This window comes from Equus asinus, chromosome 20, assembly GCF_041296235.1.
Source record: "Equus asinus isolate D_3611 breed Donkey chromosome 20, EquAss-T2T_v2, whole genome shotgun sequence".
Classification (NCBI taxonomy): domain Eukaryota; kingdom Metazoa; phylum Chordata; class Mammalia; order Perissodactyla; family Equidae; genus Equus; species Equus asinus.
The window spans coordinates 17,747,647-17,772,206 of NC_091809.1; the positions used below are offsets into that span (position 1 = coordinate 17,747,647).

At 50.5% G+C, this 24,560-nt stretch overlaps 1 protein-coding gene across 2 annotated transcripts in view; it reads left to right on the forward strand.

The window, feature by feature from the left end:
• NFILZ (NFIL3 like basic leucine zipper) overlaps nucleotides 1-14,817 on the forward strand; it is a 28,191-nt gene extending 13,374 nt beyond the window's left edge. For both annotated transcript variants that reach the window (XM_070491907.1, XM_044752827.2), the window contains 3 exons: nucleotides 10,469-10,526; nucleotides 13,140-13,209; nucleotides 13,527-14,817. In XM_070491907.1, coding sequence (XP_070348008.1) covers nucleotides 13,542-14,369 — 828 coding nt within the window. In that variant the 5' untranslated portion in view covers nucleotides 10,469-10,526; nucleotides 13,140-13,209; nucleotides 13,527-13,541 and the 3' untranslated portion in view covers nucleotides 14,370-14,817. The remainder of the gene's footprint in view (nucleotides 1-10,468; nucleotides 10,527-13,139; nucleotides 13,210-13,526) is intronic.
• Nucleotides 14,818-24,560: the final 9,743 nt, after the last annotated feature.

Below are 24,560 nucleotides of genomic sequence, written 5' to 3' on the forward strand. Positions count from 1 at the left end.
CCCCGTGCTGAGTGTCCATTTGTAGGTCTTAGGAGAATCGTGTGCTGAAGGCATTTGCCCATTTTTATTTTATTATTTTTTTTATTGAGTTATGATAGTTTACAACCTTGTGAAATTTCAGTTGTACGCTATTGTTTGTCAGTCGTGTTGTAGGTGCACCCCTTCACCCCTCATGCCCACCCCCCACCCCCTTTTCCTCTGGTAACCACTAATCTGTTCTCTTTGTCCGTGTGTTAGTTTATCTTCCACCTATGAGTGGAGTCATACAGAGTTTGTCTTTCTCTTTCTGGCTTGTTTTGCTTAACGTAATACCCTCAAGGTCCATCCATGTTGTTGTGAATGGGACCATTTTATCCTTTTTTTCTGGCTGAGTAGTATTCCACTGTGTATATACACCATATCTTCTTTATCCATTCATCGGTCAATGGGCACTTGGGTTGCTTCCACATCTTGGCTATTGTAAATAATGCTGCAATGAACATCGGGGTGCATGAGTCTCTTTGAATTGCTGATTTCAAGTTCTTTGGATAAACACTCAGTAGTGGGATCCTTTGCCCATTTTTAAATCACATTTTTCCTAAAAGATTGGCACCTGAGCTAACATCTGTTGCCAATCTTTTTCCCCCTTTTTTTCTTCTTTTTCTCCCCAAAGCCCCCCAGTACATAGTTGTATATTTTTAGTTGTGGGTCCTTCTAGTTGTGACGTGTGGGACGCCGCCTCAGTGTGGCCTGATGAGCCGTGCCATGTCGGCGCCCAGGATCCGAACCAACGAGACCCCGGGCCACCGAAGCGGAGAGCGTGAACTCAACCACTCGGCCACGGGGCCGGCCCCTTAAATCATATTTTTTAAGTTGTTGATATTGTTGAGTTTTAAGAGCTCTCTAGATATTCTGGATATTAACCCCTCATCAGATACATGATTTGCAAATATTCTCTCCTGCTCTGAGGGCTGCCTTTCCCCTCTGTGGACGGTGCCTGTTTTTTTTTAACAGCTGGAATAGTGGCCGCTGGATCAGGTGCGATATGTCCTGTGGATCTGGTGTTACAACTACCAGTGTTACTGAGCAAGTAGCTGCTGGGCCCTGGCTTACGTGGTCTTTATAAATCAGGCTGGGATGTGGGTTTTCCCATGAAGCAGTCTCTCCACCACACACTCCTGACACTTGGGGCTGGATAAGTCCTTGTCCTGGGTGTTGTGAGATGCTGAGCAGCGTCCCTGGCCTCCACCCACTAGAAGCCAGCAGCATCCTCCCCTTGTCGTGATCAAGAGAGGGGACCAGCCATGCAGGTGTTGGAATGGAAGATCATTCTAAGCTGAAGGCACAGCCCATGCAAAGGCCCTGGGGCAGGACCATTCCTGGTGTGTTGGAGGAACAACGAGGAAGCCTGTGTGGCTGGAGCAGAGGGAGCGAGGGGGACACGGACAAACATCCCTTGGGGTTAGACCACTGCCCTAAAGCTAGAGGGAGGGTGGGAGGCTGCCTGGGGGTTGTGGGGGGCAGCCTCTGCAGAGGAGTCAGGTGAGCGAGCCTCAGTCTCCCCACCTGTAGATTGGGAGCCTGATGGCAATGCCAGGAGTCTGTGCACTCATTCATTCATTCACGTATTTATTGAGCACCTACTGTGTGCCAGGCCCTGGAATAGACTGGGGAGAAGGAACACAGGCGCTATCTCACGGGAGAAAGAGTGAGACATCAGTCAATTAATGACACATGTGAATGTGAAATTACTTTGATAAAAAATGCTAAGAAGCAGGAATATCTGGTGTTCCGTAAGCGTGAAGTGGGGGCACCCAATCTACCCTAGGAGGTCAGGGAGGGCCTCTCGGAGAAGTTGCAATCAAAGGATGAGAATGAGGAAACTAGAGGAGGGGACGAAGAGTGTTCCAGGTAGCAGGACTGTACATGCAAAGGCCCTGTGGTGCGTCTGAGCGGTCGGAAGCCCAGAGTGGCTGGAGCATGGAGGGGCCCAGCTTCATCTGGACTGTGCGGGGCCCCATGAGTCGGATGGGGGAGTGTGGTCTTGATCTGTTGAAGGTTTTAAGATGGAAAGTGGCATAATCTGATTTGTGTGATGAAAAGATCTCTCCGGCAGATAGCGTCTGTAAAGTGTTTCGTGCAGGCAGGGCTGGGCCCCCAGAAAGGGCTTGGATGACGCCAGTGGGGGTTTTGGGGATGCAGAGAAGTCACAGGGTCCAGCCCGTACCACCCCTGAGGCCCCCAGGGACGCAGCTCTGGCCTGTCTCTGGGAGCCGGGGCCTTTCCCAGGCTTGGGGTGGGGGCTGTGAGAGTGGGGCTACCCTGCTTTGAGTGCAGTTTCAGAGATGAGGGAGGGACGGCCACCCCTGGGGTGGAGGGCAGGGCTCCCAGCGCTGGAAGCTCTTTCTCTCCTCGCATTCCTGGACCCATTTCACAGGAGGGAGACCAAGGCCCTGGGGCTCCATGGGCACCGAGTCCTGAGCCAGGAGCTGCGTCCTGCCTGGAGGTGCCTTCGAGACCTGCCACCGTTGTGGCTGTATCTTAGGGCTCGAGAGAGTGGGCTCTGAGGTCTAGCTGCCCGGACTCCAAAAACCCACCTGTGACCAGCTGTGTGACCCTGGGCCAGACACTGTACCTCTCTGAGCTTCTGTGGCAAAAAAAGGGGAGAACTTGCTTCACAGGGAAGTTGTGAGAGTTAAATAAGATTGTTCATATTCGTTCATTCACTCAGCAAACAGTTATGAAGTGTCTACTATGTGCCAGGTACTTCTAGGTACTGAGGACACAGAAGGGCACCGTCCCTGTCCTCAGGGACTGGAGTTCTAGTGGAAGTTAGTAATTAAAAAGTAAGGGAGTGATGATGCCCCGAATAAACGCAAGGCAGACAAGAAGGAGAGAAAATGAATGGGTGTGTGTGTGTGTGGGTGGCGATCTAGCCTAGGGGTCAAGTGAGACCTGAGGGAGATGAGGAAGGCGGCACATGGGTATCTGAGGGAACAGCGTTCCAGGCAGAAAGAATAGGCTGTGCAAAGGCCCTGAGGCAGGATTGTGCCTGGTGTGTTGGGGCAACAGCAAGGAGGGCCGAGTGGCTGGAGCTGAGGGAGCGAGAGGAGTCACGGTCATGTGGTTTGGGATAGGATTAACAAGGTGTGCGTGTAGGGCCTGGTGGGCCTGGATGGGGTCTGGCCACCAGCAGAGGGGTTAGGGGACTCAGGTACCTTGAAAAGAGACCCTCCTGGTGGGGTCCTGGGTCGGGGCAGAGGCTGGCTGGGTCCTGACATTGGCTGGACATGGGGCATCTCTGAGCTCCCTTCCCTTGGGTCTGTGGGGTGACTGGGGCCAGGTGCCCTCACCCCTTCCTGGTGGCACCACCTCTGGGCTGAGCAGGGGGCCCCACCCCTGCCTGGGCATGGGGGCTCTGAGGCCTCTCTCATTTTGGGGGTTGTTCTGGTTTGAGCTGGAGAGAGAGGGGGGCAGAACTCGAGGGACCCGTCGGGCCAGGGGCCGAGGGCTTAAGATCCCCAAGATGAATTCCGTTCCATGTGAGTTTCAGGAGGTGAATTCCCATCGAGCTGATGCTCAGGCGTGACAGGGTCCCGCCCTCGGATCAGGAGTTCAAGGACAGAGACCCTCGAAGTTCTGGGACCAAGACCGTCCCTGGGGTGTGTCCCAACCTGGGACCCACTCGACAGTGGAAAAACCCGAGGTTCAGCGAGGACCAGGCACCTGTCTGAGGCCACAGGAGCGTCACTGGCACGACAGGGACGGCTGGCTCCCGACACCCCTGCTCCTCCCCCGGCCCCTTCTGGCCCCTCAGCCCGTCCTGTCTCCGGGACTCCAGCTGGGTTTGTGGGCTGGGCACAGAGGCACCAACGGCTTCCGGCCCCTCCATGGGCTGGCGGAGGGGGAGGGCCGGCCGCAGCCCCAGGATGCTTTGCATTTTCCCCTTGAAATCTGAGTTCCCTCAGAGGGTTCTCGGTTTTAGAGGTCGGTTTCACTAGGGCTTTTATGAGGACAGGGCACTGCTCAGAGCGAGAGTGCAGGGCCCCGAGGCTCCGACAGGCTCCCTCAGCCCCGTGAGAGCATCGCCTTCCGAGGAACGGGCCGGGCTGCACCTGGGCCATGGGAACGGCCTCTGCGGGTCCCCCTGCCTCCCCGGGCAGCCTTCTGAGTCAGAGGAGAGCCACGTGGACCGGCTGGAGGAGGAGGGTGGCTTCTTCATCCCGGGCCCCCTGATTCTGGGCAGGAGAAGTCAGAGAGGAGGACCCAGAGAGGTGGTTTTCGCCCCCCCTGCTCGCACACCTCTTGTAACGGGCAGCTCGTTATCTCTCAAGGCAGCCTCTGCTAGGTTAGAGAGGTGGAATTCTTAGGAAGTTCTTTCAGATGCTGGCCCCAATGCACCTCCACCCCCCTCTCCGTGGTCCTGGCTTCTGGGACCACAGAGGACACACCCCCTTCTCCATATTTTTCACTCCTCCTATATTTATTGAGTGCCTATTGTGGAGATCCGTGGACACAGGGGACTCAGACACTGGACACGGGGGACGCAGACTCAGAGTGAGTGCTGTGGGGATGCTGGAAACCCATGGGATGCTGGGAGCCCAGAAGAGGCCCCTGGCCTAGCTGCGAGAGGTCAATCTGGCAGACTTCCTGTAGGAGGCAACATCTAAGTCCTGAAGGATGAGTAAGATTCGGCTGGGGAAGAGGTGAGGGAAGAAGAAGAATGCTTCAGGCAAAAGGAACAGCACATAGGGGTTGGAGAACATCTTTTCAGGGAAGAAAAGAGGTTCTAAGTGCTTGGAACAGAGTATTTGATGGATATTGGGGCTGCTGGGGCCAGGATAGAGAGAAGCCCGGGGCAGTGATCCAGGTGGGAGAGAAGTGACCTCTTCATTCCTCAAACAGGGTATGAGTCCACCCTTGTCTCACATTGCCTGATTGCTTTGCCAGGAAGCAATTCGCACCTCCACCTTCTAGGTACGCCACTGCCCATCTCACCACATCCTTGCTAGCACCGGGTTTTATCACTTTTTAAATCTTTGCCAATTATAGCCGGAAAAAACTAGTATCTCGTTCTTTAAATGAAAACAAATGAATATTTCTCTTGTAAGGGATGGGGGCGAACGATGTTTCCAGATGTGCTGTAGGCCACACAAATACCACATTTGCCTGCGAGTGTTAAGAAGTCTTACACCCACTGGAGGAGTTGTGGTCATTCCGAGCTCCCCTCTTAGCACGGAGCAAAGGGAAGTCTTGTGGGCTGCCCTCTGGCCGCGTGGGTGGGGAATTTATCAGGCAGCCTACTCTCTATTCTTTGATGCATCTTTTCTTCTTACCTTTTTTTTTGGCGGGGTCCTTTTAAAGTTTTTAATTTCCCTCTCTTCCATTGGTGGCTGAATCCCCAAGTAACTGTAGCTTTGTCCTCATCTGGGGTGTCTTTGGGCTCAAAGAAGAGGGTGGCCGAGTCCCAGGAAAGTGTTGCATGTGAGGCCACCTGGATATGCCAGGTGTCTTGTACGCACAACGTACTATTTAATTCTCAAAACATCTGCATGTGACGGGGACCCTTGAACCAATTTTACAGATGAAGAATCTGAGGCTCAGAGAGGGTAAGTCACCAGCTCAGCATGCCACAGCCAATGTTGGCTATGTCTCTTAGTTTCACTCAGTCATCTCGTCTCCTGACATTAAGATTCTGTTTAATTAAATCCTAATTTGGGAGGGGAGGGCTGGCCGTTTCTCCACATCCATTGCCTCTGCTCGGTCAGGGGATGGAAGCCCTGGTCCTCATTAGGGAGGGGCTTTGAGGTCCAGCTCAGCAGTAACCTCATAATATAGAGAAAAGAAAGGAAAACAGGAAAGAGACAGGGAGAAGCCGCAGAACAGCCTTGGAAAGCCACAAATGGCCCCAAGGTTCAGCTCCTGAATTAGACCTCAGTTCTGGGCTTCTAAAACCTGGGCTCCAGCTTCTAGTTCCATCTCTGCCACTAAAATCCCATGTGACCTTGGTAAGTCCCTTCCCAGATCTGGGTCTTGAGTCAACCCATCTCCCAAGTTTTTTAGCAACCATATTTTTCATATCTGAGCTCTAACTAGTTCTTTTTTATATCTACCTGTTCTTGTTTCATGACTAGTATTCCCTACTTTATCTCTGAGCTACTTAATCTATTAATTGTGAAACTCTTTGAAGATTGTCCTGATCATCTCTATTTCCTCGGGTGTAAATGCTTCCAGCTGGGGAGTTTGTGGGGACATCATGAAGTGGTCGTGAGCTCCTTCTCTCCTCAGGATATTTTTCCCTGGTCAGAGTCTTCTGAGAATGGGGCCCCTGACCTCATGTATTAGGGGGCCCTACACTCCCATGGGTAGGAGCACCCCTGTCATCGGACACCTCTGCTTTGGTCTCTGGCGGAAGTTAGCATTTTCCTGTCATTCCCAAGTGTTTGGGGAGGAATGGGGAGTCTCAGTGTGTCCTTGGCCCGCCCTCTTGAATGGAAGTGCAGTGTCATCATCTGTAAACTGAGACAGTTGTGTTGGGTGGTCTCTGAAGGTCCTCAGAGGTATTTTCAACACAGATAACCACAGGGGTCTGGCAGCAGACGGGTCTCACACCACCGCTGCCAAGTAAAAATGGCCACGTGGATCATTCACTGTTATTATGTATTGGCTTTTAACACATAAGATCTCATTTATCCTTTATGTAACCAGTGAAGGGTACCACTATTATCCTCATTGCAGATGAGGCGCTGGAAGCTCCTAGAGGTGACCTGACCTACCCAAGCACACTCAGCTGGGAAGGAGAATTTGAACCCAGTTAAAGCAGCGTTGAGCTCTTAACCCTGTTCCTCCATGGCATCATCCTGGTTGCTTGGCTGCTCCTCCCAGCCCCACTCCATCACTAGCTGTGTGGTTTCTGGACCATTTTTTCCCCTGTGGAGACTGACCTCTATCTTTCCGAGGTCCCAAACAGACTCAAAACTGTGTCTTCACTAGAAGAAGTGGGAAAAGCCGAGAGGATTTTAACCTGATGTGTTAGAAAAGGCGTGAACACTGAAGCCTGTCACTCCTGGGTTCTGGCTGTGTTAACTCAGGCAGGTCCCTTGACCTCTCTGAGCCTCTTTTTCTTCTGTCAAGTGAGGATAATGCTGAACTTTCCTCTCTGAGTGGTGGGGAGTGCAAAGGGAGACATTGCCTGTGCCTGGTACACAGCAGGTGCTCAATAAACCTTACTGCTTTCCTTGGAGGAAAGCTGAGTGGAGTGGGGATGGGGGAATGTGAGTGTTGATCTGGGAAATCCTCAAAGCGTTTTAGGGGCCCGAAGGAGGGGAAGATTTTCGTGGACACACAGAGAGAATGAATTCTAACAGGGAAAGGCCCAGTGAAGATGGATTTTAGCTCCATCCCAGAAACCTTGACCATGAGAGCTCACCCAGCCTGATAGCGGCTCTTTAGAGTGAATGAGCTCCCCGTCACTCAAGGGAACCAAACAGAGCTTTGATGCCACTGATCAGGGAGGCTGTGGAGGCTGATGGGGTTGTGGTGGAGTTGGCCTGGACCCTGTCTGAGGGAGACTTTTTCCTTTTCCTCATCTCCATCCCCTGCTTCACAAGGAGTGCCCCCATCTTGCTGCCCTCTTTTAGCTCCTCCTCTGTGACCACAGGAAGGTCTTGTGTGGCCCAGCCCTGTGTCTTCTCTAAATAAACTTGGGCAGCTGAGCTATCTACTGCCGCATCTCCCTCTGGGTTCCTGTGGAGGTGTGGGGGGCAGTGGTGAGGGGGAGCTCTGGGCGAACCACAGACAGGAGGGACTCAGGCAGGGGCCACACAGTGAGACCAAGCCCTTGTCTGCCTCACTGGCTTGGCGTGAGAGCTGCCTGTACCCCCTCTATCTGACCGCCAGCCCACGCTTGGCCTTCTCCCTTGGGCATCTGTTGGTTTTGACTTGGCCTTAGAGGACCCCTGGGCTGTGGCCCCTTCCCTTCCCAGCCCAGCTGGCCCCCAGTTCAGTCATCTCTGGGCTTGCCTGCCACCCTCATCCTCTCTCCCTGAGCCAGGGTGGTGCCTGCTGGATGCTGACCCCAGGGTCCTGGGATGTGCCTCTGACCTACAGGCTGGTGCACACCAACTCCTGGGCTCTCGGCAGCATCCTTGAAGTTGGAATGGCGGTCAGGACCCCATCTGAGGGCCCCCTGTCCAGGCAGGTGGCAGGAGGATGCTGTGGCTACTGGGACAGAGGACCCTAAGAGAGAGCCTGTCTGGGGGCTTGTCTTGACTGGGGCTCCGATGAGCTGTATGGGCGGTGGAAGACCCACGCCCAGCCCTTTAGAGGAGAGAGAACCTATTCAGGCTTACTGTACTCTACCCTCACGGCCCCTGCCCCTCCAGTGTTACTTCCTCTGCTTATTTGCTCATGACCTCACATTTCACTCATTCTTTAATTTATTCAAATACTCGTGCACTCATTGGCTAATTCCAAAAAAGTAATCATGTATGTGTTGGTTCATTCCGAAAAACCTTCATGCATTCATCAGTTCCTTCCGAAAAATATTCATTGGTTCGTTCCAAAAAACATTCATGCATTCATTGGTTCATTCCAAAAAACATTCATGCATTCATTGGTTTGTTCCAAAAAACATTCATGCATTCATTGGTTTGTTCCAAAAAATATTCGTGCATTCATTGGTTCGTTCCAAAAAACATTCAGGCATTCATTGGCTCATTCCAAAAAACATTCATGCATTCATTCGTTTGTTCCAAAAAATATTCATGCATTCATTGGTTCGTTCCAAGAAACATTCATGCATTCATTGGCTCGTTCCAAGAAACATTCATGCATTCATTGGTTCGTTCCAAAAAACATTCATACATTCATTGGCTCATTCCAAAAAACATTCGTGTATTCATTGGTTCATCCCAGAAAACATTCATGCAGTCATTCGTTTGTTCCAAAAAACATTCATGCATTCATTGGCTCATTCCAAAAAACACTCATGCAGTGTTTTCCCCCCTCTGTTATTCTTGACCCTGCGGTGGAGAAGGGGATGAATTGAGGTGCACATGAGCACTGTTTTTAGGAGTCTAAAATGCTCACACTTTTATAAGCACACCCTAGAGGTTTTTAAGCTGAGGATAAACAGAGTTTTAAAAACACTCCTGTGGGCTGATGGTGGACTTGTGGGGACCAGGATGGAGGCTGGTGGGGGCCCATTTGGGATAGGAGATGCCGGGGCTGGGGCCAGGGCTGTGGGGAAGGGGGGAGTGCAAGTGTGAAGGGGCGTTGGTGGGAGGTGGGGGATGAGTGATTTGCGGGAGGAAGATCCCAGGGGTGTCAGAGCTGGTGGGGGCGCTCACCACGTTGGGAAGAGAGGATGGTAGGGGAACGGAAAGTTGAATTTTGGAATTGCTTTGTATCTGTGGGCCAGCCACTTAACCTCCTGAGCCTCAGTTTCCTTCTCTGTAAGCAGGGCCGATACTCTCCCGACAGAGGGCGTTGTGGCCTCGAGTGTCTGGAAGGGGTCAGTGAACTTGGACACTGAAGGATGTATTGGTTGGTCTGGCTTCTGGGAAAAAAGCCTCAGGCAGGTGCAAACCCACGGGTCCCCACCTGGCTCCCTCGGACCAGGGTCCACCCACTGCTGACGCTTCCCAAGCCTGTGCAATGTGGGCTGGTGTGAGGCTTCCTCCTGTGGCAACAAGCGCTGGCAGAGGGGACGGCGGCCCCAGATGCCTGCTGGAACTCAGAGCGGCGGCCGGGGCACGGGCACTGGAGTCCCTCCCGTGACTAGGGGTTCTCGCTGACTTGAGTGACTACAGGGCCCCACAAGACTTTTTTTTTTTTTTTTTTTTAAAGATTTTATTTTTTCCTTTTTCTCCCCAAAGCCCCCCGGTACATAGTTGTATATTCTTCGTTGTGGGTCCTTCTAGTTGTGGCATGTGGGACGCTGCCTCAGCGTGGTCTGATGAGCAGTGCCATGTCCGCGCCCAGGATTCGAACTAACGAAACACTGGGCCGCCTGCAGCGGAGCGCGCGAACTTAACCACTCAGCCACAGGGCCAGCCCCCACAAGACTTTTTTTTTTTCTCCAAGCCCAGACAAGACTGGTAGACACAGCAGTGCCTCAGAGCTGTGAGCAGGCCACAGGGTGTGGCAGAACAGACCCACACACTGCACAGATTGAATTCAAATCCTAGTCCTACCACTGACACTGTGTGACTTGGGAAGATAACAGACCCTCTCTGGGCCTACGTCCTTCTCCATTATCATGCTCACTTGTACCTTTTCCGTGAGACTTGGAGCTTTGTGAAGGCAGGGAGGCTGTTTGCTTTTCCTCTGTTGTCCCAATAACCACCTTAGGACCTGACACACTGCTGTATGAATGAATGAATACATATGTGTCCCAAGGTGGTTTGCAAAGTAAATATTTCATGGGCAAAAAAGTTTGAGAACCTCTAAGTCAAACAAAAGTTAAACTTTTTTTTTTTTTTTGCAGAACTTCTCAGGGCCTTTAATGATTCTCATACCTTTGTGATTCTCATATAAGGAATAAGGTATGTAATATTTCTCAAACGTATTTGTACCTTTTTTTTGGGGGAGAACACCCTTGGCGCTGGGATCCTTGAGAACATGCTTTGTGAAATGTGGACTTGGGATCATGACTAGAGTTCCTAGGAGTGCTGTTATTGGACTGTTTATGCCTCTATCCTCTTCCAATTGTGACCTGAGTTATTTTACACAATGACAGACAGTAACGCCAAGAGCTGTTAGCATAGAATCAAAGACTAAATTCAAGTAATAACATTGGAGAAGAAAAACTGCATTTCCAATTTATCTTAAAACTGAGTGCTGAGTTTCCTGGTGGCCAAAGCCAACAGGGAAATGTGGTGGGTTTTGTAATGTTTGGTTGGCAGTTCAGCTAGAGGGCCAAACATTTTCCACCTGTGAACGAGGGTCTGTTTTATTCACCTGCTCATTCATTCATTCATTCATTCATTCAACGAATGCTTACTTACCACCTACCATCGACAAAGGCAATGCTAAGCACCAGAGATACGATAGTAGACAAGCAATACACATACCTGCCCTCATGGAGATACGTCATGGGTTTTTGGAGCAAAGAGGGCAGCCCTCAATGTCCACCGTTCCTTGGAGCTCGTTCTGAGTTCTCAGGCAGAACCCCACACCTTGAGCTGGTTTTTCTCTTCACCTGTTTGTATCAGAAGCACAGAAGATGGTGACATCCTAGGTACAGGGAACACAAGTGGCTGATAGAGCCCAGACCTCTGTGTTAGAATTTTTGGGAAAACCAATGTGGGAGACTGGGCCGAGGCAAAGAAGGTGGTCCCCCATCCTTGGAATCTCCCTGGGACCCTGGGCATCTTTTCTGGGCTCCTGGGACTTGGCAACCTAATGCTTTTGATTCTTCTCTCTGCCCCTATTCCTAAATTCTGGTTCTTCAATGCCAAGCATATGGGAAGTTCTCGTGAATGGCTTTTCTGTTGGTTGGATGGATGGACGACCCATGGATGAATATATAGAAGAATGAATGGATTTGTGGTTGACTGGAACATAGGAGGGATGTTGGTTGGAGGAAGGAAAGAATGGAAGAGTAGAGGATTGATGAATGGGACTAATGAATGGGAACTTGATAAAGTTGTAACGTTATTATTAAACATTTTTTATTGTGGTAAGATACACGCAACATAATATTTAACAGCTTAACCATTTTTAATTGTACAGTTCAGGGATGCTAAATACCACCATCCATCCCCATAACTTTTTTCATCTTGTAAAACTGAAACTCTGTACCGATTAAACAATAACGTCCCATTCTCCCTCCTCTCACTCCCTGGCGACCACAAGTATATATTCTGTCTGTATGATTTTGACTACTGTCAGTACCTCATATGAGTGGAATCATACAGTGTTTGTCCTTTTTTCATGACTGGCTTATTTCAATGGGCATAATGTCCTCAAGGTTCTTCCATGTTGTAGAATATGGCAGAAGTTCGTTACTTTTTAAGGCTGAATAATATTCATTGTACGTATGTACCATATTTTGTTTATTCATTCATCTGTCAATGGACACTTGGGTTGCTTCCACCTCTTGGTTATTGTGAATAATGCTGCTATGAAGATAGACGTACAAATATTTTTTGACTCCCTGCTTTCCATTCTTCTGGGTGTATACCCAGAAGTGGAATTGGTGGATCATATGGTCGTTTTGTTTTTAATTGTTTTAGGAACTGCATACTGTTTTCTGCAGTGGTTACATCGTTTTACGTTCCCACCAACAGTTCGGGGTTTTAATTTCTCACATCCTCACCAAGACTTGCTATTTTATGTTTTTTTGATAGTAGCCTTCTGAGTGGGTACGAGGTGATATCGCAGTGTAATTTCATTTGCATTTCCCTAATGATTAGTGATGCTGAGCATCTTTTCATGTGCTTACTGGCCATTCATATATCTTCTTTGGAGAAATGTCTATTCAAGTCCTATGCCCATTTTTGAATCATGTTTTTGGTTGTTGTTGAGTTTTAGAAGACTTCTATGTATTCTGGATGTTAATCCCTTTTCAGGAGTATGGTTTGCAAATATTTTCTCCCATTTTGTGAGTTGGCTTTTTACCCTGTGGATAGTGTCTTTTGATGCACAGAATTTTTAAGTTTTCATGAAGTCTAATTTGTCTATTTTTTCTTTTGTTACCCCAGGCACAGTAGTAGTATTTTTTTAAATGAATCTATTGATGAATGAATGGACAGTTAGATGGATGGATGAGTGAGTAGGTGGTAGATGGATAGATGATTGTACAATTGGATGGAAGACGGATGGATGTTTGAATGAGTGCATTGATGGATAAATAAGATGGTGGATGGGTGGATGAATGGATAAATGGATGGATAATGAGTTGGTTGGGTAGGTGGGTAGAGTGATGGACAAATGGACAGCTAAATGAGTGAATCGATGACCTTATGAATGTATCAGTAGGTGGACGGATGGGCATGTACAAAGCTCTGGCCACAGATGGAGGAGATCTTGGTGTGCAACCTGGGCACAGCTCAGATGAGTGGCAGCTTATTTTCTGACCTCAACTTGGCTCAGTGGAACTCCATGGACACACATTCTCTCTTTCTAGGGTCAGCCTTCCTTCTCTCTCCCTCCAGGTCTCCAAGAATCTCACCCTGGAGCCCAGATTGAACTGATACCTTGGCTTGTCTATTGATCTTCTCAGCGGTAAGACTGCCTTGGAAGGAGCCTGCATCCTCTTGAGGATGCAGTGCCCAAGCAGCTCTCCATGATGACAGTGGTCTGCTCTTAAGCCTTTCCCGCCCAGCGGCCTCCCTCTGGAGGCCTCACCTGCTTCTCCATCAGGCATCAAACTATCCCACCAGCTCCACATTCTCTTGCCTACACCTCTCTCTGCCTCCACCCTGGTCTCCAGATCAATTCCCACTCCACCCATGCCCCTCCCCTACTGGGCATGGTGGAGACAATAAGTTAGAGGGAGAGTCCTCCCGCCTCCAACCCAAGACCTCTTTCTTCTTCCCCAGGTCCCCTGGGTAGCCATGGATGTGGGTCCCTTGGGCCTGCCAGAGCTAACTCAGGGCTGCAGCAAGACCCTGCGGGGAGCCCGGGGCAGGGGCCCGGCCATGCGCCGGCAGCGGGAGTTCATGCCGGAGGAGAAGAAGGACACGGTGTACTGGGAGAAGCGGAGGAAGAACAACGAAGCTGCCAAGAGATCCCGGGAGAAGCGGCGTCTCAACGACGCGGCGCTGGAGGACAGGCTGGCCTCGTTGCTGGAAGAGAATGCTCTGCTCAGGGCTGAGCTGCGGGCGCTCAAGCATCGCTTTGGCCTCCTGCCGTCTGCTGGTGGCACCCGGACCCTGCCCCTGCAGGCTCTGCTGTGGGAGTCCTGGATGGGAGACCCCTGCCCCGGCGCTGAACCGCTCCCATCTCTGCCTGGCTCCCATGGCTGCGTCTTCAGACCGTGTTCCTTGGACGCTGGGGTTCCAGGATGCTGGGGCTGCCCTGTGGCTCAGAGGTGGACTGATCTGGCTACTTCCCCGGCACCCTCTACCCCCAAGAGAGTGGATATGGCCTTGCAGGCTGCCCTCCCAGCTGCCTTCTTCGGCTGTCACCTCCTGGATGGGCATGGGGGGCCCAGACCGGAGCTCAGGCCCTGCTGGGGGCTGTGGTCACCCATGCCCAGTAGTCGCCGGGCCTCAGGGCCCTCAGATGTCTTGCTAACACCAACTGCTGATCCCATGGGGTTGCCTTCTGGGAACGATCCTGAGGCTCTGGCTAAGCCCTCCTTGCCCCACAAACTGCGCATCAAGTCCCGAGCCTCGGGCAGAGTGCCTCGAGGCTGGGAGGGGGGCCGGGGACCCTTATGAGGGCTTCCCCTGGGCAAGGCCAGGTCTGCAAGGGGGTGGTTGGGACTGAGCATGGATTTGTCTGGGGTTGAGGGGGTGGCCTGGATGAGTGGCTTGGCCTTGACCTAGCTCCCAGGACTGGGAAAGGCCTGTGGGAAGGAGGGAGGTGCCCTGGCTGGGGGGGAGCCCACTTCTCAGTGTTCAGTCCAGGCATTTAGGAGGAGGGCCTGGGTATGATCTTGGATCACACCATGGTTCCCACCCTGCCTAAAGTATGTGCTTTGGGTAGTCACTTTTTATTCCTTCCATTCATTCATCTGTCCATCCACCCATCCATTCATCCATCCACCCATCCACTCATTTGTCTGTCCATCCGTCCATCTAACCACTCAGCAATCTATCCACATACCTATCTACCCATCAACCCATCCATCTATCCATCCATCATCCATCCATCCACCTACCCACCCATCCATCCATCCTTCATGCAACCATCCATCCATCCATCCACCCATCCATCCACCCATCCATCATCCATGAATCCATCCATCCATCATCCATCCATCCTTCCTTCCTTTCTCCTTTCCTTCAGTCTATCCATCCATCCATCCAACCACTTAACCATCTATCCACATACCCAATGACCCATCAACTTGCCCATCCATCCACCCACCCATCCATCCATCTTTCCTCCCTTCCTTCAATCTATCCATCCAACCACTCAGCCGTCTATCCACATACCCAATGACCCATCAACTTACCCATCCATCCACTCACCCATCCATCCATCTTTCCTCCCTTCCTTCAATCTATCCATCCATCCATCCAACCACTCAGCCGTCTATCCACATACTTAATGACCCATCAACTTACCCACCCATCCACCCATCCATCCAACCATCCATCCATCCATCCATCCATCCATCCAACCACTCAGCCATCTATCTACACACCTATCCATTCATCAACCTACCTATCCATTCATCCATCCATCTATCTACCCATCTGTGCATCCATTTGTCCACTCATCTACCCATCTGTTCTTTAATTCATTTATTCATTTAATCACTCATTCATGTGCTCATTTGTTCACCATTCATTGATTCTCTCACTCATTCATGTATTTGCAATTTACTTGTTCCCTCACGCATCCACTCATGATCTTTTGACCCTCCTTCTGTGCTCATCTTAGTGACAAGTGTGAGGACACCCTCCTGGCTTCAGGGTTCCCACTCTGGAGGTGGTGGTGGGGGTTTGGAAACAGTCATACTAAGGACCATACTGAAGGAGGAGGTAATGAGTCAGGATGCTTGAACCCTAATTCCTTAGAGTCTCCTTGGGGGCTTGCTTACCACCCAGTTTGGAGATCGGACTTACCAATCCAGATGGCTTGTGCTGTGTCTCAGCCAAGAGCCTTGAGCCACCAGAACAGGTCAGCAATATCTTGGGGTGGGGGAGGGGAGTAAGGTCAGTTTCCTCTCTCTTCCTGGCTGCTCGCTATGCCTGAGGGTCTCTCAGCCCCATCACACACACTCCCAGCTGGACGGGAGGAAGGACCACTTTGCAGGGAGGGACCACTCCAGGGACCCTGGAGCCCTCGAGCTCATCAAAGCCCCCTCCCTCCTCAGTTTCTCACTCAGGCCCTCCTTTTTTTTTTTTAAAGAGAGATTTTATTAGATTCTGGTTAAAAAGACCTCAACTCCAATTGTGAGGGGAGTTAGTGCAGTTGCTGGGCTGGTGCAATTGCTGAGCACTGGATGCTCCTGGCCAGCCAGGTCATCTGGCCTCAGGGACACCCTGCTACCAGGTTTGGGCCTGGGCTAGTTCTCGGCCACCCCAGGTTTATCACGGTCACAAAGGTGTGCAGGCCAAGAGCCTCAATCCTCCTGGCCAGCACATGTGGGAGCCCCACACATCACTGCTCGGCCCTCCTCTGCCTGCTCACCCCTCCTTCCGGTCCTTTACCCCGTGCTCGGCCCTCCAGTGGGAGCTGAGAACAAGGAACCAGACAGGCCTTCCATCCTGATGGTCACAGCTGCAACAGTTGGCCATGGGGGCTTGGTCAGTACCTGCCCCTCTGCGGACCTGCACTGCCAGCTCAACTGCTGCCCCTGGGTAAAGGGGGGTGACCACTGCCCTGCCTTCTCTCCCACCTTTGGAGTGGGCTTGGAGACTCACATCTCCCAGGACTGTCCTCGGAGGCAGGAAGGACGGCTGCCTGGAGGAGGTGGCTCTGGCCTGTCTCTTCCCAGCCTGTGCCCACAGCCAGGATGGGGTAGACTTGGGGTGCAGAGGAACCGACTCCCAGCACAAAGAGCCACACAACCGTGGCTGATCCTGCACAGAGGCCTTTAATGCAGCCTTGACCAGAGGGATATTAAAAAATGCTAAAGGGGTGAGGGGAGGAGGAAGTAGGGGTGGCTGCAGAGCATCCTGCTGCTGGGAGATGTGGGTGGCTTGGTGCTTCCTCTTGGTGATGCCACCTGGCCAGTGTGTCCAAGGTGTCTGGGCCAAGCTTGCTTGTGCCCTGTGGACTCAGGGCAGTGGGGTTTGCCACTCTTGGGTCACTCAGGCTCCTTTTAACTTCCAAGTGGCAGTTGGAAAAGCCCAGAGAAGGATCTACCTAGAGAAAATCATAGAATTTCCACATCAGGAGGGGCCCTTAGAGTCTTCTGATGAGTGGTCATCCAGTCTCTGCTTGAATACCTCTAGGGATGGAGAACTCACTTCCTCCAACACCTTATCACTACTCCTCTAGAGTTAAAACCCACTTCTTGCAAACTTCCACCTCTGATCCTGTTCTTACCACAGGAGGCCACTCAGACCCCCCTCCCTCGTCCCTCCCTCTGCTTGGAGAGGGCTGGCATGGTAGAAGTAGCCTCTGGTTCGTTCTCTCTAAAGAAGAGACCACCACACCTACCTCAGATGGTTTGATAAGATGAAGTTTCATTTATTGTGTGCATAGCACTTCGTACACAGCAAGTGTTCAACAAAGGTTAACTCCCCTCTCTTCCTTTCCTCTTTAGAAAGCTTTCATGTTCCCAGCCCCAGAGTAGTGCTCTATTCAGGGGAAATGGCTTCTCATTCTTTACAATTCTTTCCCTTCACCTTGACCTGACTCGTTATTTTTTTTGTCAAAGCTATTTATATATGATGGCTCCAGGAACTGAGTATGAATCATTTCTTCATTAAATATGTATATTTTCTCAACAAATGTTTTTGAGCTCCTACTATATGTGAAACAGGAAATGGATGAGGAGGAAAGTGCTCCAGACTGAGGAATTTGTAAGGAGAAATTTGCACAAATGTCTAGAACTTTAATCCATGACATGTCAGTTACTCTCATCTTGTGCTGGGCTCTAGGACCACAAGTGTGGCCTCGACTCTGTGCCCTCCAAGAGTGAATAGGCAGCTGGCAACCTTCCATGTGGCTGCCTGTGCTGCTGCCGCAAGAACAATAGTGTCATGTCCCATCCTGGGGCATCCATAGGATCCTCAGATTTTATCTGTCGCACTTGGGGACTGAATTTTAGGACATTGTTCAACCTCATGTTATGTTCCGTCCTCCATCCATCCTTGAGGGGTGGTGAGCTCTCTTTGGCTGTGAATGCTTGAAATTCCCTTTATGCTTCAGATGTGTCTGGCTCACATAGAGTGTGCAATAAACATTCAATGAAGTCTGCCTGCTCTGTTGGAGATTGCCGGGGGCAGAGATAAAGTGAGTTAAAGATGCTGATCCACATGACTCAGAGATGCACGTTTCTCCATCTGGTCTACCAGAATCCTGGCTCAACCTTGCATTATCTGTATCCTTGATACATTGTGGTCTTCGGACTAGCAGCATCAGCATCATCCGGGAACTTGTTGGAATCTCAGAATCTTGCAGAATCTCAGGCCCCTCCCAGAACTGCTGAATCAGAACTTGCATTTTAAAAAGATCTCCAGGAGATCCACACACACATTGACTTTTGAGAGGCATTGATCCAGAGTGTGGGTTGGCAAATGTTTCCTGTTTCAGGGACCAGAGATAGACAGCCGCTGTTGCATCTTTTCCACTGTGTCATTGTAGCACGAAATCAGCCATAGAGAATGTGTAGAGAATTGTGCATAGCTGTGTTCCAATAAAACTTTATTCCTCAAAATAAGTGTGACCAGATTTGACCTCTGGGCTATAGTTTGCTGATCCCTGCTTTAGAATATACACCCAGGAGTGGAATTGCAGATCCTAGGGGTGCTTGTCTTCAACCTTGATATTGCCAAGGTGTTCCGCAGAGTGGTATTGCAATTTACACTCCCTTGTATGTAAACGAAGTTTGTGTTCTGCCAACACTTGGTTTCAATGGACTGATTTTTGCCAATCTGGTGGGTGTAAAATGGTTTAACCTGCACTCCTCTGTTGAACATCTTTGCCAAAATCTGTTGGCCACTTGGATTTCCTCATCTATGAATTGCTGTTCTGTCAGGATATTTATCTTTCTCTTATTGATTTCTCAGAGCTCTTTATATATTCTGGATATACATCCTGTGTCATGTATAAACATCACAGCCTTCTTGTCTGACTTGTCTTTTTCATTTTATTCCTGGTGTGTTTGGTTGCATGAAAATTATAAAATCAGATGTAGGAAAGCCTATCAATCTTTCCTTTTCTTGTTTGCACATTTGCATCTTGTTTAAGAATCTCTTCGTGTCTCAAGGTCATAAAGATCATCTCCTAAATGTTCCTCTGAGTGTTTTCAAGTTTTGCTTAGCCCGTCTCTTTCTGTCTTTCTCTTACTCTGTTGCATAAAGTGCAATGACTCAATCTTCTTTTATCAAAAGAATCACCTGGAGGTACTTGTTTGATTACAGACCTCCTGAATTCAGACATTCCAGAAGATAGACCTTGGAATCTGTACTTTTCACAAGCACCCAGATGATTCTTATAGTCAGTTCAGTTTGGGGAAAGCTGGCTTAGTGGTGAACAGATGAGTTTAGGAGCTCAGCAGGACCAGCATCTCATCCTGGCTGGGTGATCTCACTCACATTGTTGTGTCTCCCTTGCTTATCTGTAAATGGGGATTCACAATGTGCTCACCCTGAGGAGACTTCTTGTGAAGATTCAACGAGAAGTACCTAAGTGGCTTGGCACATGGCCTCTTCCTGGGAACTGGAATTTTTATCCTCATGGAGAATGCAACTAATCCTATTTCCCTTTTTGCTTTGGGCATCACGGGGTTCAGGGTTAAACTTATGACTCAGCTATAACTGTTCATTCATTCATTCACTTAAAACATCCTTTTACTCAACAAATATTTATTGATCGTATACCATGCTCCAGGCACTAGGGAAAGAGCAGTGAACAAAACAGATGTGGTTCCTGCCTCCATGGGGCTGGCAGCCTAGTAGGGGAGATTGATAAAAAAATAAACAAGGAAAGGGTATAGTAGGGTCCAGGATGATGTGTCATGGAGAGAAAAAGAGGTAGTGGTGGATGAGTTTTAAGAATTGAAATAGGGAGGTCAGGAAGGGCCTTGCCGAGAAGGGGATGTTTGAACAAAGACTTGAAGGAGCCATGCCTGTATTGGAGGAAGAACACCCCATAGGCAGAAAGAATAGCCCATGCAAAGGCCCTGGGGCAGGACTGTGCCTTTCCAGTTGGAGAAACACTGAAGAATCCCATGTGGGTGAAGCAGAGTGAGTGAGGCAAAGAGAGGGAAGAGGTAGGGACAGGGAGGTGACAGGGACAGGTCATGCAGGGCCTGTGGGTCGAGGTGAGGACTCTGGCTTCCTCTCTGAGTGAGCTGGGTCTACTGGGGAGTTTCTGAGCATATCTCTGCTGTAACTGTCCCTCCTCACCACCCCATCCTGTGGTGTGTGAGGCTGAGTGAAAATAAATAAACCCACCACACAAGTGCAGGAGGGCTGGCTCATCGCCTGAGAAAGGGGGTGGCTGACCACAGTGTTGCTGTGACTCATCTCCCCATGGGTGGCCACATGCCCCCTGTCTTCAGAGCCAAGGTGCTCATGCCACCTCTGCTTCTGGCTGTTTCTGAGATATGAGGGGCGGGGCAGGTAAAGCTGCTCCATGAGGCGGAATCATGGAAGGGAATGCCTTATAAAGCTGGCTTCCACTAAATAACCATTTTGGACAAGCATGGGGGGAGGGACAGGCTGTCAGGTGCATGTAGGGGAGGCTGGAAAGGTAAAGGGTCAGCCAAGGTGGGGGGAAGGTCAGCGAGGAAGTGACCAGGAATAGCTGAGGTGGAGTGGTGGACTCAGGTAAACCGGAAGAGCTGGAGGTAAGCTGGAGATAAGGAGGTTCCAGCAGGTGAAGGTGGGAGGATGGCCCTGGAAGACAAAAGAGTGGGAGGGGAGTAGAGATTTATACACGCCCCATGATTACGGTGACTCCCGAAGGTCTGTCACCCAGGACAAGTGGGCTCATTTCCTGGCTGCCTGGTCTGGGCCAGGGCTCTGAATCTTGTTTCACTCTCTGCAAAAGCCTTCATTATCATTATCCTCATTAATAGATGAAGAAACTGAGGCTCAGAGGGGTTACACACCCTGCCTAACACCACACAGCTGGTGGCAAGTGGGCCATTTCCCCCTTCCTCTTTGCACCGGTGTCATGGACAACTCTCTCTTCCTTGAGATCCTTTTCTGCCCCAGGTCTTTGTACTTGCTGTTCCCTCTGTCTGCAATGCTTTCCCTTCAGTATTTAAATGACTCCTTCTCCATCTTCAAGTCTTGGCTCAAATGCTTCTTCCTCAGGGAACATTTTCCCTGAACATCCACTCTAAAATAGCTCTGGTTGTTTATGTCAACCCTATGCATAGGTATTCAATAAGTATTTATTGAAGGACTAAATGAATTGGACAGGAACATTTGATCCTCCTAGCAACAACTTCCACTGCAGTGAAATCCTGTCTCACCAGGTTTGAAGGTCTGCCTCCACCTTGAGGATGAAGGCACCATAGGGATGGGGAGCCTGGCCATCACATCCACTGCAGGAGCCCCAGTATTTGGGACGGGACCTGTTACACAGTAGATGTGTGATAAATCCTGTTGAATTGAACCCGAGGTTCAACAAGGAAGCAGGGGCCACACTATGAGGCAGAGGGAGACAAGGAAGGAGGGTGTCACATGGGTCCTTCATTCATTCCTCATCCACCCACCCACCCATCCATCCATCCATCCATCCCTTCATCCACCCACCCATCCACCCATCCATCCATCCATTCATCCATCCCTTCATCCATCCATCCCTTTATCCATCCATCCATCCATCCATCCACCCTTCCATCCACAAATTTCCAGAGAGAATGAAACCAATTCCTTGCCCTTCAGAGCCTGCACTTCTGAGAAGGAGATGAACAACCTTTGAGTGAACAAATAGATGGTCAGGACTGTGTCAGCTGCTGCTGAGGGGTGTGAGCTGAGGAGCAGGAGGCTGGGGCTTTCAGGGATGGGGAGGTCATGGAAGGTCCCTTGGAGGAGGTGACATTTGAACTGAGACCTGGAAAACATGAGTGAGTGACAGAAGCCAGTCACGAAAGGCCACATGTCCTATGACTCCACTTATACGAAATATTCAGAACAGATACATCCACAGAGACAGAGAGCAGGTTTGTGGTTGCCGAGGGCTGGGGGAGTGAGGAGTGACTGCTGACTGGGTCTGGGATTTCCTTTTGGGTTGATGGAACGTTCTGGAACTAGATAGAGGTGGGAGTTGCACAACCTTGCAAATGCACTAAATGCCACTGAATTGTTTATTTTCATGTGTTAACTTCATGTTATGTGGATTTCACCTCAATTCAAACAATGCCAGTGAGTCTGTCCTGCACAGAGATCACATGGGCATCTGAGAGATGAGAAGGGAGAGAGAGATCAGGGAACCAGGTGCAGAGTGTAGAGAGGGATGAGGAAGGAGGTGGACCCCAGACAGGTCCCAGTCTGGACACATGGCCCTCACAGGGACAGGCTGAGGGAATCCTGCCAGCCTGGCTTTGTGGTGTGTCTGGCTGATTGGGAGTGAAGTGCCTGGACCTGCCTGGGTGGGGATGACTCATGTGCATGCAGACACACACACACATACACACACACGCACACACACACTGCAGCCCGAGTGTGCGTGTGACATGATACATGCATGCACACGTGTGTGCTGGGGACCTGAGTGGGGACATGAAGCATACACATGCATGCATGTGCTGGAGCCTGGGTGTGTAGAGGCCCCCTCAAGTCTCCCCATTTATGGCCCTCCATGCCCTGTCATTGGGGGATGGAGGAGAGTGCAGCCCCCTCCCATAAGGCCACAGGTGTGGTGGCTGAGCCCTGAGTGGGCCCCACCCACCGCCTCCTCCCTCCCTGCACAGGCTCTGGCGGGAGCCCCCGGCTCCCCTCCCCCACCATACTGTAAATTCTGAGAAATCCTGTCCGTGGTTTGGCCAGGCCCCTCCCCCGCCTCTAGCAGGGCTGTCCTGGCCACTGTCTTCCTGTCTTGGGGCCTGGGTTGGGGGCAGGAAGGGGAGAAAGGCTAGGAACCACCCCCCTGCCAGCCCCGGTCCCCAGGCAGAAGGGACAGGGCTGTGTACTGCTTCTGAGGCCTTCATATTGCCTCTCTGGGTCTCAGTTTCCCTTTCTGTAGAATGGAGATAAAGTAGTTGCAACCTCAGAGGGGGAAGCGGAGGAGGTGATGCCCTGGGCGGTTAGAGCAGCGTCTGGCAGGTCAGAAGCGCCTGGTGTCCACTTCCTGCATCTCGCTGTCCCTCACTCCAGCCTCCACGTGCTCCCCACTGCTGGTCCCTCCTGCCTCCTGTTCAAACCCAGGATCATTCAGACCCGAGTTCCTCAGGAAACAGAGGAGTGCAGCCTGGTCTGGGAGGCAGGGAAACTCAGTTTGAATCTTGGCTCTGCTAAAAACCTGCCGGATGTCCTCAGACGGGTCACTGCACAGCTCCATGCCTCAGTTTCCCCAGTTGGGCTCTGATGCTCTGTGGTTCTAAGCCTCCCAGGTGAACGACCTTTTGGGGGCCCTCACCTTGGTCCCCTCGCTCCAAGTTTAGTCTCCCCTCCCGATGCTGAGCGACTGTCCTTGGCTATTCTTGCCACAAACTGTGAAACTCGTGGAATCTATGGTGCCCCAAGCTTGGGGACCTCCAGAGACCTCCCTCAAACTCTCATGCTTCTGCCTGCTCTCCCTCCAAAATGCAGCTTGAATCTGCCCACTTCCCAGCTCGGCCATCAGCTCGCGCCTCCTCCTGGTTCCTGGAATCTACTTGGTTCCCCAGCTGCCACTTCCCTGCTCTCAGCCCACGCGTCCGGGGCTCCCATTGCTCCTAGGGAAAAAGAAGTTTTCCCTGGGGCTGTCAAGGAAACACAAATCTGGATTTCGTAAACAGAGCCTTCATTCAAAAGGCTTCTTGCAAGGCTGGGGGAGAGGGTTTCCTGTGACAGAGGGGAGTGAACAGGCAGGAAAGAACCAGGTGTGGGATGAGGAAGAAAGGATGGCGAGAGGGGACAGTGGGTCAGAGAAAGTTTTGCCCTGAGGCTGCCTGTTCTCAGGAGGGTCTGTCTGCTGGCTCGGGGGAGGGGGCCTCCATTCCCAGGCCTGACGGAAGGGAAGGAGCTGAACCCGCATTTGGTTAACAAGCATTTTGTTCCTATGGATCCTTGGAGACAAGCAGTTCAGCTAATCATTTATGAGGCAAAAGATGGGAATGTGGAGAGTCTGTGTCTGGTTTTGTCGTAGGTCAACAAGGAAATCTGTATGAGGATGCTCCAGAGCAAACCAGGACGGACCATGGATGGAACTGTCAGTCTATCCATTGATCTATCAACGTATCTCCAGTTCTCTCTCTCTCTGTATATATATCTATAATGATATAGATATCTATAGGTCTATAGAAATGTATATATATATATATATATAGATAGATAGATAGATCTCTCTCTCTAGATATCTATCACTATGCATATTTATCTATAATATCTATATATTATATAGCTAAACCAAGATATAGATATATCAATATCTATAGATAGATAGATAGATATCTAACTCTATCTATCTATCTATGAGATATCTATAGATAGAGATAGTTATACAGATCCACATATAGGTATGTCTATCTGTCTATAGACCCACCTGTCTATCTGGACATGTAACTATAGCCTGGCACCTATATTTTTGATAAGGAATCAGTTCACGCAGTTACGGAGGCTGGCAAGTCC